The 13520-nt window shown below is 38.9% G+C and overlaps 3 protein-coding genes across 3 annotated transcripts; 2 read left to right on the top strand and 1 right to left on the bottom strand.

Annotated features, from left to right (window-relative positions):
- Nucleotides 1-308: 308 nt before the first annotated feature.
- On the bottom strand, nt 309-2139 carry N7516_010765 (cytochrome P450; the record flags this gene model as incomplete). The annotated part of the gene is made up of 6 exons (XM_057223483.1): nt 309-477; nt 545-708; nt 756-840; nt 895-920; nt 972-1843; nt 1911-2139. 6 exons carry the CDS (start codon nt 2137-2139, stop codon nt 309-311), a joined length of 1545 nt encoding a protein of 514 aa, XP_057070704.1.
- Nucleotides 2140-2976: 837 nt separating this feature from the next.
- Nucleotides 2977-3440, top strand: N7516_010764 (uncharacterized protein; the record flags this gene model as incomplete). Its single annotated transcript, XM_057223482.1, has 2 exons — nt 2977-3104; nt 3155-3440. 2 exons carry the CDS (start codon nt 2977-2979, stop codon nt 3438-3440), a joined length of 414 nt encoding a protein of 137 aa, XP_057070703.1.
- Nucleotides 3441-6025: 2585 nt separating this feature from the next.
- N7516_010763 (NAD(P)/FAD-dependent oxidoreductase) lies at nt 6026-7797 on the top strand (the record flags this gene model as incomplete). Its single annotated transcript, XM_057223481.1, has 6 exons — nt 6026-6150; nt 6203-6299; nt 6355-6394; nt 6439-6846; nt 6915-7454; nt 7529-7797. 6 exons carry the CDS (start codon nt 6026-6028, stop codon nt 7795-7797), a joined length of 1479 nt encoding a protein of 492 aa, XP_057070702.1.
- Between the last annotated feature and the right edge of the window lie 5723 nt (nt 7798-13520).

The following is a 13520-nucleotide window of genomic DNA, read 5'->3' as shown; positions in this document are numbered from 1 at the left end:
CTTCTGATTGGATAGTGGCGTTGTCAGGAATGGTACAGCACGAGATGCGAGAACAAGAAAGAAAAACACCTAAAACCAAACGACAAATATGTCACTTGAATATTCCGGCTTTCATGAGAGACCTTGGTACTAGGCCTTACTAAAGATTGGGAGGTGGTAGTATCAGATATTTTCTTTGTTGACTTCTTGGCCCCCGAATAAGTAGCTCATGGCCAGGAATATATATATCCACCAAAATGCCAATGGATTTCCCTCACTAGACCGAACTTCCAAGCTACATATGCTAATCCTGCTACTACGAATCCTAGTTACTGGATACGGTCAATCGTTACTCTCACGCCCTTACTACCCGACCTGGGATGTGGCAGCATCATGTCGCTGTGTAGTCGGACGTCGTCCACCGTAGTCTCATGCAACTTCATATCGAATGTGCGGAACACCGTAGCGACAGCCATATAAAGCTCCGCAAATGCCAAACTATTCCGAGTCATATTAGCATATCGGCGAATCTTGGACCACTGGATGAAGTAGATCATAAACGCACTTCATTCCGATACATTGGCGGGCACCCTTGCTGAAGGAAACCAGGTATTTGTTCAACCTTTTCCTCTCTTCAAGGTTTGTCCATCTCTCCGGGATGAACTCGTGCGAGTTAGGGAAGATAGACTCATCGTGATGGATAAGGGCCGCGGACATTCCGATCGATGTCTAGGTCTGTTAGCTCCCGATGAAAGTCTTTCTGAGGGTACACGTACATTGGGTGGAATGACAACGTCATTATACTGCAGTGGATCGGTTGGGCATATTCTCTGCAGACGGTGGGAAAGGCCATATGATAGTCTGATTCATGCGGTCAGTACAAGCTTTAATTCGTGGGTCCAAAGGGAGACTAACCGGAGTGCTTCGTAAATGACTCCAGTCTGACGAGATCAGCTTCATGATTCGATACTAGGACAGGAAAGAAAGCTGACCAGGTAGGGGAGTTGTTCAAGCGTCTGTAAGTCCATTTCCTTCTTCTCCGGAAAGGTTTCTTCCAACTCCGCACGTAATTTTTGAAGAACCTCCTTATCATTGAGGACGTGGAAGGTGCAGACCGTCATCGTATGCGCCGTGGTCTCTGTTCCCGCTGCCACGATAGTAATATACTCATGAAGAACTCTAGTCTCCGTGATATCAGGGGTGTTCGGGGCTTTGGCGACCATTTCCTGGAACAGCGCGGGCTCCTGAGAAAGTCTGTTCTTTTCAAATTCTTCTTTTGATTCTTTTTCGTTCACCCACATGGCCTTTACCTCTTCCGCACATTTCATCCGGAATGCGATGACAGGAAGCAATTTCGGATAAATTCGCTGAATCCACTTCATCCCCATACTCACCAGAAGCGGGAAGAAGCCAGGTAGATGCCGGGCGAGCATTCCAATTTCGACAAGGTTGCGGACTGTCTCGCTCCATATGGGCATCATATGAGGATCATCGAGATAGTTGAACGCGCGAAAGCTGGTATAAGATGTGATCACGTCGGCGGTGAAGCAGTTGAAAGCGACGTCCACTTTGAGTGGCTTTCCTGAGTGCGCAACCTCATTGAATCGAGTAGTGAGCTTCTGCAGTTTATCATGAATGAGCGACTGCACACGCTGCACACGGGCTTTGGTAAAGTACGGAGCGATCAGGGCCCGACGGGGTCTGTGCAAACGATGATCCAGCGTGGCGAAGGCAGACTCGGCGACATCGAACGACTCGATGAACCATGAGTCCTTGTTGCGCGACCCATTAATTGAATAAAGAGTTTCGTAATAGTCGGGGTCATTGATGTGCACTTCCCCAGGGCTGATGCGGATTATGGGGCCTAAGACATTTAGCACACTGTGCTATGATGTGGATCGATGGGCTCCAAGTGAGTCGAGATCACATACCGTATTTCTTGTGCAGCTCAGCAATCTTGAAGGTATACCTACCGTGTAGGATAACATCGTAATAGAACTCGTACAGACGTGTGCATGCGGCCAGTTTAGGCCCTGGAATATGTGAAAGCGGAGAAAAGAAAAGCCGGTAGGTCGCGGTAGTGACCACATAAATGACGGGTGGTACCAACAACGACCAAAGAAGAAAGCGTAATTTGGAGGCGGATATATCCGAGTCCATGTTTGACTGCTGGTTTCTGTTATTAAGAAGGGGCCAACGCAAAGTGCTGGGTGTGGTGGCGACGCAGTTTTCAGGCCGGAGCTTTTATCTACAACAATATGGTCCGGTCCTATGGAGTGCATTAGCACCCAGGCAGGACAGGGATCCTTCCATGACGTGTAAAGATTGCCACTGACGCGTTTCAATAATTCAAGACTCGATCAATAACCTATCACATGAGTGCTTAGCTCATGCATACGGTCTATAATATAGGTAAATTGGCTCCAATAAAGCCTTAGCCTTGAGCTAATGTCAATAAACTCGGTCCAACTACTTGTCATGGCAAATTGAATGAGCTTACTTCGTACATTTCAATCGTTTTCTATTGAGTGGCTTGCGTACAAGAGAATCCCGGTTCCCACTGGTTCCTTGTCGGAGCATTGGTATTGAGATCCTGGCTGCTGATAGAAACATTGCCCGGTAACATGAAATGGATCCAAGAGCCTTAGCGCATGCATATGCCTTTTTTGATGTCCCGCCTCGATCTGTTCGCTCCTTCAAAGCGATCTGCTGCGCTAATGCACTGGATATAAGGCGGGCGGAATACTAAATAATACCGTCTTTTCTATGAATCTCAACGCCACTTTACCTTTGCTGCATATTGAATGCACGCTCTAATGCAGCAATATGGTTAGTATACATATTTCCGGGAAGGGTTAAGCTCTAGACTGTGACTGAGTGAGGGGAGCTGAAGAGAGGAAACATTGATATACAAACGCCTCTGTAATCTCAACAAACCACGAATTGCTACCTTTGTTGGCTATCAATTGCTTTCCTATTTACGAAGCCTACTTCACAATGGACGATATTCGCTTGTCCGCAGACCTGCCGGTGGACTGGACTGATATGCTGTCGCAATTGAATGCCAGCGGAGATGTTTCGGGCGCTCAGCCTAGCTCGATGGCCCCGAGAGGAGGATTCGAATCGTAAGATCCTAGGCTATCTTTCATTATGACCTAGCACTAATTATCCATAGAAATGGTGTCTCTGTGACACCTATAGCGCGAAACAATGATCACTACCCATATCAGCCCTCCATGCTAGAGTTGAACAACCTTGATCGAATTCTTGCGTTACCATCTTCGAGCGCCAATAATGGCACTCCAGGTCCTCATACGCCTTTTTCCGAACCTCATGATCTATTCACTCTCCTCCCAAACACAACGCCTTCTACGGCAAATCAAGAAGAGACCGATGCAGCGGCGCAGCCAATTTCCGGCCGGAGCGGATTCTCCTTCCGGCGAGACGAGACCCACGTTTGAAAAAAGCGCCGAGGTGAAACGACTGCGGCAGAAATATCACGAAAAGTACAAAGAGCGCAATCGTTTGGCTGCAGGAAAGTCGCGACAGAAACAGGTCGATTTAATCGCTCTCCTCGAAGCGGAGCGGCGAGATGAAGAGCGCCGAAGACGGGTTCTTGAGGATGAAATTCAGAAAATAAAGAAAGATCTATTTGCTATCAAGCAAGAGCTTCATCATATTCGGGTGTTCAATTGTATGGGCATGATGTCGCAGGGCGCTCGTCTTCAAACTCTGGGCCTTCTGGCACAAGATATCTTTCGGTAACAGAAATCGCAATACATGTTCAGTCGAGGGAATATGCACTTGGACTTTCGGAAACATTATCGCCACCTATCTGTCATTGGGAAGGTAATTGAAACTACCAAGGTTCGCAGAACTTCAAGCTAAGCAAAGGCCGAGCTCGAGGATCGGAGCAACTGGGTGGGATGGTAGCCCTCTCAGAGTCGAAAACACGGACTTGATCATCATTTCTTTTTTTTTTTTTTTTGGTTTTTTTTCCGGCCGATTATCTTGCATAATACGCTCGGCGATCGCCGGAGTAGGTATAATTTAAACAAACCTCTCCTACCGCAAACCATGCTACTACAATAGAAAGTCCTTGGCTGCATGATGCATAGGCCTAGGTGATCATCATCACGGATGACCCCAAATTGCATAGTTCAATCTGTGCTGTACTCCGTAGTTAAATTTCATTAATTTCCGCGTCATCTACTGGCTGGCTGGCCCATGCGCCAGGCATTGGCAAGGGGTGCGCTGCACCCCTGACGATTCCTGGATCCCAGGGTCTCGAATCGCCAAGGATCAAATCCTTTCCCGAGACCAAGCCCAACAGGTACCCTGCTCGTAAGGCGGTTAAATTGGCATTCCCCTCTTTTCACATTCGCCACCGACGATGGTGTCGCTGGCTGAGGCATTCTCATCGCGAACAATTTCCTCCTCCAGGTAATAAATCAACGCCAACAGCATCTTCTCATGTTAAAGATCGTCTTCACGTGGTAATTATTTCTCGAACTGGCTACGCTTCGGTATACGTATATATTCCTGCAGGCAGATCCTTGTAGGTTGCATTGCGTTGAGCTGCTTCATGTGCGGCACTGCGCTATCCTGCGTGCTAAAGTAGCCTGAAAGGACGATCAACAAAAGCAATCTCTTGCTGTTCTCAATTTTCGCATAGCGGTTTATTAAATCGTTGGGGTGGATTTCCTGCGAAGCGGAAGCTAGTGACTCTGGCTTCAGTGCCAAAATACAGATAGGGTTTTCTCAGGCACGTGATCCATCTGTTCACATAATATTCTTCCACGAGATCGAGCTCGGACTCTATTTGAGAATTTAAGGTTACTGCCGAAGATACTGATGTCTCCCGAGGTCTCGGCGAAAGTTAAGAGTTTGGGTGCGTGGCCATATCCTGGATTGTTGTGCCCATCCACTTCCTGGAAGAATAGTGACTAGCAGTCTCATTCCCAGCATCAAAAATGGGTTAGGTCAGTAAGCACACTCTTAAGGGAGATGTTTTCTTATTCGGGATTTTTGATAGATAGACCCTGATATTTGTCAACGTCATGCAAAGTTTCCAATGGAAGAACTACGGAGTACTAGGCCAATTAAGTCCGCGTCCTTTAAGGGTCCAGGGGGTTATTATTAGTTCCACTTATAGAGTAGCAATAGCATAAGTACAAAAGCAAAGACGGGAGACGGATATGTACAGTACTTTTGTCCCTTGTCGTCAGCTGATGATTAGCGCCATTTTATCGGGTGGCGAGTAAGAGGGGGAATTGTACTGCCCACCATTTTCAGAACAAGAGGCTGTTGGAGGCCTAAATCAATTATTGCCGTCTGTCTTTGAAGCGAAATCTGGTTTATAATCTCTTTCAGATGAAATTAAAAACGCGTTGGGTACCAAGTGTAGATACGTCGTTTATCTAACGTGCTTTCTCCTGGGGACTTGGCATGCAGCATCCAAATTCAATCGCCATTCAAATACAGTGACTTACACGTCATCCTTCACGTTGCCACCGTCCTTTTCCTCCCAATAGTCCATGTAACTCTGCATGTCTCATCCTGTGTATTCTGTTGAGAGGGGGATAGGCGGGCATCCCCTTTAGCGCCGTTGGACCACATATGATGTAGTTGTTGATACGGAGTACTACGAAGTAGCTAATATTGGTCATGTCAATAAATTAATCTTCAGCTATGGCGACTAATTCTCTTGCAATTATACCATAGCGTGTTTATCGATGATGAGGAATTAGGGCATCTAGGAAATGACAATTTACACCAACAGCCTTAGGTGACCTTCTTGTCATTTGGCCTTCTGTGGAATTCAAGGATGAGCTCTTCCATTTCGAGTTCCCAGCTAAGGTGACTAAACGTTGGTGTTTACACGTCATTTTCGAGATTCTATTCGCAATGAAAGGGCAATAGAAGTTCAAAAAGATAACTTGGGTGAAGCACATTCCCTGGCATGAACTATATTTAAATTATGATATCCGACTCTAAACATATAGCTTCAATTTGATCACTTCGGATAATATTCCAGACAACAGACATGTCAATTCCAACTAAAGCGACGGCGCTCGTAATCGGCGGTGGTCCGGGAGGCTCCTACGCGGCATCAGCCCTGGCGCGGGAAGGAGTCGACACGGTGCTGCTAGAAGCGGATGTGTTTCCTAGGTTAGACAGTCTGGTCCTATGAAAGATGGTGATGTGTCGGTGACATTTCTAGATATCATATCGGTGAGAGTCTCGTCGCCTCAATCCGACCGCTTTTGAAGTTCATCGACTTGGATGACACCTTCGTGAACTATGGCTTCGTGAGAAAGGTATTTGCTTATTTGTCTGCGGTCTCCATGACGAACATGTACTGAGTGATTACAGAACGGAGCAGCATTCAAACTGAATAACCAGAAAGAAGCTTGTAAGCAGACCATAGATATGATAAACATCGACTAACCATCCTAGACACGGACTTCATTCTCGAACCTGGCGCTGGAACCTACGCGTGGAACGTCATCCGATCAGAGTGCGATGAGCTGATGTTCAAACATGCCGCGAAGTCTGGAGCGAAGACATTCGACGGCGTCAAAGTCACGTCGATCGAGTTCATTCCAGATGAAAGCAACGTCGAAAGCCCCGGTCGACCGGTGTCCGCTAGCTGGAAAACCAAGGACGGTCGCACTGGGATTATTGATTTCCAATACCTCGTCGATGCAAGTGGTCGAGCCGGTATCACCAGCACCAAGTATCTGAAAAACCGAACTTTCAACAATTACCTTAAGAACGTCGCTAGCTGGGGCTATTGGCGCGGTGCGACACCATATGGCGTGGGAACTCCGGTAGAGGGCCAGCCTTACTTTGAGGCCCTTCAGGGTTCGTTTATTTCCGTGACTGTCATCCCGATTCGGACTTCAGTCATACTAACAGCAAGTTTCTTATAGATGGCAGCGGCTGGGTGTGGTTTATCCCTCTGCACAATGGCACGACTTCCGTCGGTGTGGTCATGAACCAGGAGATGGCTACAAAGAAGAAAAAGCTATCATCCGTGACCTCCAGTCAAGCTTTTTATCTAGAGTCGCTCGAAGGAGCGCGCGGGATCTCTCGTCTCCTCGAACCTTCCACGCTCGAAGGCGACATCAAACAGGCGTCGGATTGGTCCTATAATGCCTCTTCATACGGCAGCTCCCACCTGCGCATAGTCGGGGATGCCGGTGCATTCATCGATCCGTACTTCTCATCGGGAGTTCATCTGGCTCTTTCGAGCGGATTGTCTGCCGCAACATCCATTTGCGCGTCTCTGCGCGGCGATTGCGAAGAAGAAGCTGCGTGGAAGTGGCATTCCCAGGGCGTGGCTAATAGGTACGGTCGCTTTTTGCTGGTAGTGCTCGGGGCGACGAAGCAGATTCGGGCGAGAGATACCCCGGTCATGAACAAGGATGGTGACGAGGGGTTCGACGATGCGTTTACCGTAATCAGACCCGGTATGATTCAAACCTACAAAAGAGCTTTGTTCCTTTTAATCTGGAAGTCGCGGCTAATAAAACGTCGGCTGCAGTTATTCAAGGAATCGCCGATGTCCCTGGTAGAACCACCCATAGAGAGATCCTTGATGCCGTTGCCTTCAGCACGAACGTCGTAGGGCCCAATATTAAAGGCACGGAGCAGGCCTGGGTCGAGAAAGACCATGGTGCTTTGTCCTGCGACGAAGAGGAGGTTGGCAGGGTCATGAATAATCTGGCCAAGGCGTACAAAGCACAGGATGTCTATGAAGGGCTCACAGCAAGACTTGAGAGAGGAGCGCTGGGATTGCAGGTTGCTAATTAGTCGAATAGGTGCTGAATGTACTGACTGGGTTGAATCGATTTGATCTATTCCACCTGTATTGTATAAGTCCGTTTAAATAATGTTGTAGAAGAGAAAAATATCAAAAAATATACGGGAGAAAACTTGACAAGTGGAGAATGAACTGAATTTATTTTGAGAGTAAAAAAGGGGTTCGATTCTCTTTCGATCGATCAAAAAAAAAAAAAATAAGGATGGGGTGCGAAGGTCCAGGGTACGGCAGCCGATTTGGGCCAATTTTGACAACGGGGTTTCTGCCATGCAGAAAATTAATAATTGCCACTAATGGAACCATACAATACTAGAAAATTACATAGTACAATTTCTATCAACTTTAGTTATTCGGCTTGCTTGGTCTATCCTAAACGGCCTCGTGGGACTAGGAGGGTATTAAAGTAGTAAATAAAGCTTTTTATCTATATATAAATGGTAGTATATTTATATTTTTAGACGGTTTTGTTAAGGCCCCTATAGAGTTGTAGGCTAAAAAGTAGGGAGGGAGAGAGTTAAGTGGAAGGCGAGGGGTTGATGCCTAAGGCATAAATATAGCGGCCTAAGGCATTAAGTTAGGAGATTGTTAAAATAACCCCCCTAACTGAAAACCGGTTACCGCCTTCCCGATCGAGTATAATACTAGATTCTAAGGTTAGTTGTCAAAGTACAGGGTTGTATATATAGATTTATATAGTATAATACTATAGAAGATGGAAGATTATATGACTTCGAGTATAGGATATACCTTATATAATCAAGCTTAGTTAGTACCGTATAGAAACAGCGGATTTTTATTAGATAGAAAATATAGTTCTCTATATCTACTATAGTGCCTATACTATTTAATACGTTAGATTTCTGTTATTAGTGCCGAATTATACCTACCCTCTTTATACCGCCTTCCCGATTTAGTACGATACTAGATTCTAAGGTTAGTGCCTAATTCTGCCTATAGCTCTCTATACCGCCTTTACGGTTTTATAAAGACGGTAGGTACCTACAATTTATAGATAAACTACTAATAAAATTAAGTCATATATATCTAAGTGTGACGATTTGCAGGGTTTTCTGCCAGTTGACTCCGCCTGCAGAGTTTTCTGCTGACTGACTCCGCCTTTGGACGAGTCAGTTGGTTCTGCCGTGTGTTTCCGCCTTGCAGAGATTTCTGCTGATTGTTTCCGCCCTCGACCTAGGACCCACCCTACAATGTCTTTTGGTCCTATTGATAGATTCTTTTCTTCTCTTTTCTTTTTCCTCCCTATACTTAATGTTCTCGTTAAATGCACTCTTTTTGTTTTAAAGAACTAGCTAGTAATATAATATTAAGTACTATTTCAATTTTTAATAAGTAGAAGACCGTATAGATCCCTATTATAGTAGATCTCGGTTAAAAGCTTACCTACTCTCCGTTCCTTAGTATCGTATAGCTAAGACCGATCCTCCGAACCGAACCGAATCCTATCTAACTAGTTATAATAATCGAGACCCGCTAGAACCCGACGAACTATAGTAAGTAGCCGCTCGCTACTATACTAGAAGAAGAAGAGATCGACCGGGTAGTCGATATATCCGAACCTCGAACCCTATACGCTAAAATACTAAGACTAGTTAATACTAGTAAGATAAATAATAATAATAATACTAGAGAGGGATCGTCCTCTATACGCGAATAACTTCGGAAGACTCCTTTAAAGAAGAGATTCTAGGAACTTACTCGTTAATATTAACGACTAGAGTAAGAGAATTAGGATTTAAGAAAGGAGGTTATAATACTCCTTAGTAAGATTAATAATCTAATAACTAAGCGTAATAAGATAATTACTTATCGTAATATTATAACCTATAAATAGGAAGACTTAGTATTCCGTCTTCTTATTACTTAGAATCCTAATATAGCTAATACTAACGTACTAATTATAGAGGCTAATATTATTTAAAAGATAATTAAGATATCTAATATACTAATACTTAATAATAAGAAAGAAGTAAGATTCGAAATATAGGAGATAGTAATCTAATAAAAACTTAAAGCTAATATAGACTATTACTCTCTCCCTATCTATTAGAGACTCTATATATAAAGTCGATATAAAGATAAGACTTAGTTATATATTACTCCTCGAATAAACGCCGACGCTAGTATTCCTTATAAAGATATAAAGGATATTATTACTTACTTAAAGACTATTTTTATAAACCCGAATCGATATACTAAAGTATATACTATATATTACTAACTAAAGATAAAGCCTAAAGATAACTTTACCGATTTCTTTATAGAGTTTATATAGCTTATAGAAGAAGCTACTATTATAATTAAGAATCGGAAATGAGATCTATATTCTAAACTCCTATACCTATTTTAAATCTAAGTTATATAGGCTATTAACTAAGAAATAATCTCGTTCGATATATTCGTATAGAGTTACTAGAGTATATTATATAAAATTAATTTATAGTAGGAAGCTAAGTCGACTAATCTCTATTCTTATATAAATCTATCTTTAGGAAGCGGTATAGGTACTACTATAATTAGTTCGAATTCTACTCCCTATATAAAGTAAGAAGATAGTATTAACTTTATTAGTCTCTCCGCGTTTAAATAGGAGACCTTAATAAAAAAAGGTTATTATTTTAATTATAAGGAACGAGGATATATAATCTATAATTATCCGAAGAAGAAGTTAAATTAGCCTATTACTATAGTTATTATAACCGTTATTATTCTTTAGATTTAAGAGATTATAGAGCTCGAAGTAAGCGATAAAAAGAACCTAGAAAAAGCCTTTATCTAGAATAAGTCTCCCTCCTAAGTAGAAAGAAAGTTTTACTATTTATACTAGACTTATAGAAATTAGTTAGTAGTCTTAAAGATAGCTTAGTTTTTAATATATAACTAATATATAATAGCTATTCTTTTTCTATTTTAGTACTAGATAATACTAGAGTAGATAGATATATCTTTATTAATACGATAATAATTATACTACTTAATAAGTAATTTAGGATTAAGGTAGAGAGGCTTAGCTATAAATATCTAGTATATAGATTTAATAATAAGCTAGCTAAATTAATATAATATATCGCTATTCTTATAATTTATATAGATAGTCGAGTATAGCGATAAGTCCTAATATTAATTATAGATCTTAGACGATATAATATAATCTTTAAATAGATATAGTTTATTAAATATAATATTCTTCTAGATTACCGATAGTATCGAATAATTTAGCTAAATTAAAGAAGCCTTTCTAATAAAGTAGTAAGTAAGATTACTATTCCTTTTCTAATTAAAATCTTAAAGAAGCTATTAAAGATAGATCCTACCTATTAAACTAATATAGAATAACGCGATCGTCTTTTTAGATAATAAGATTAGTAGGATTAATAACTCTAATATATCTAAGAACGTTAATATAGATATTAATAGATTAAAGAGAAATAAAAGATAATTCGAAATTTAAAAGATAAAATAAAAGTTCTAAAGCCCCGGATATTAATAAAAGAAGAGTAGACCCCGATTAGTATCGATATCTATATAATTAAAAGCGCTAGATTTAATCGACTTTATATAAGAAATAAGATTAATAAAAAAACTAAAATCTTTATAATCTCTTTTTATAAAATCGACTATATTATTAATATTAAAAGTACTTAAATATAGGATCCTAAAATAGATAAGATACTTTAGACTCTACTAAAAGAATATTACGATCTCGCGGAAGTTTTTTTAAAGAAAAAATTGGATAAATTACTATCTTATAGACCTAGAGTTAATTATAATATTATACTTAAAGCCGAAGTATAATCTAGATATTATCCTCTCTATAAACTATCTCTTTATAAACTAAAAGAAGTAAGAGAGTATATTATAAAGAATCTTAAAAAAAGATTTATCGTTCTAAGCTTAGTACTATATACTTCTCTAATCTTAATAGCGAAGAAATCTAAAGATAATCTTTATTTCTATATCGACTTCCGAAGATTAAATACTATTATAAAAAAGATTATTATCTATTACTATTAATCGATAAAGTCTTATAATAAATTAGTAAAGCGAAGTTCTTTATAAAGCTTAATATCTAATAAGATTTTTACCGAATTTATTTAATACTAAGAATAGAAGAGCTTACGACTTTCTATATATAATATAGATTATTTAAATATAAAGTTATACTATTTAGATTAATAAATAGACCTATTATATTCTAATAGTATATAAATAATATATTATAAGAATATCTAGATAAATATACTATAGTTTTTATAGATAATATCTTAATCTATAGTAAGACCTTTAAAAAGTATTAGTAATAAGTAAGAGAGGTACTTTAATATCTATAAAAAGTAGGTCTCTAGATAATACTACCGAAGTACGAATTCTCTATATAAAAGATAAAGTTCTTTAGTTTTATTATAAGTACGGACGGTATTATAGTTAATCTAGGAAAGATTAGTATTATTTAATTATAGTAAGCTCCGATAACTATAAAAGGAGTTTAGTTATTCTTAAGATTTTATAATCTCTACTAATATTTTATTTAAGGATATAGTACTATCTTAAAATCTTTATATCGACTTACTTAGTAAGACGTTTTTTACGAATAGACTAAATAATACGAAGCCGTTTTCTTATTATTAAAAAAGAAGTTAATAATTATACTAGTTCTTTATTATTATAACCTAATTCGACGAATAAGAGTCGAGACTAATACTTCTAATAAGATACTTAGAGTAGTTCTTTTTTAATATTATAAAAATAATAATTTTTAGTATTTAGTAGCTTTCTTCTTAAAGAGTATATAATCTATAGAGTTAAATTATAAGATATAAGATAAAGAACTTTTAGTAATTATTTATATACTATAAGAATAGTAATCTAAACTTAAAGATTTAGTATAGAAGGATTATTTTAAGATCTTAATAGATTATTAGTCTTTTAAGTATTTTATAATAATAAGATAGATAAATTAACGATAAACGAGATAGAGCGAGTTCCTATCTTAGTTCTATTTTATAATTAAATATTATTTAAGAAAGAAGAATATTATAGTTAACGTCTTATCGCGAAAAGATTTACTTTATACTAATAATAGTAGATAAATAATACTTCTACTAAAGAGTTATCTAGAAAAAAGTATCTATTTAGTCGGTTTAAATCTAATTAATATAAAATATATAATAAATATTATTAAATAGATAAAGTAAGCTAATTAAGAAAGTACTAAGCTAGAGGATTTCTAATAGATAGCTAAGAAAGATAGTAACTAGAAGTAGATAATCGAAGAAGATTTACTTTTATTTAAAGGATAACTTAAGATTCTAGACGAAGGAGATTTATATATAAGACTTCTTAATAATATATATTAATAACTATTAACTATATATCCTAAAATCGAAAAACTAAAGAAGCTTATCTCGCTAAGATATTATTAGCTAGGATAGGCTAATAATATAAAGCGATATATAGAAAACTATTTAATTTATAAATATATAAAGGCCTAGCGAGATTATATATCTAGATTACTATATTCTTTATCTATTCCTAAAAGACCCTAGTAGTATATTTTAATAGATTTCCGCTTATTTCTAAAAGATCGTTATAATTATAATACTATTTTTATAGTTATTAATCGACTAAGTAAGAGACTAATTTCTATTTTTTATTATAAAGATACTAATACTAAGTAGATAGCCTAATTATTTAT

The sequence above is a fragment of the Penicillium verrucosum genome (genome assembly GCF_028828655.1).
Source record: "Penicillium verrucosum strain IBT 35672 chromosome Unknown utg000004l_segment0_segment0, whole genome shotgun sequence".
Lineage (NCBI taxonomy): Eukaryota > Fungi > Ascomycota > Eurotiomycetes > Eurotiales > Aspergillaceae > Penicillium > Penicillium verrucosum.
The sequence above is the reverse complement of the archived record's forward strand: the minus strand, read 5'-3'. Positions and strand labels throughout refer to the sequence as shown.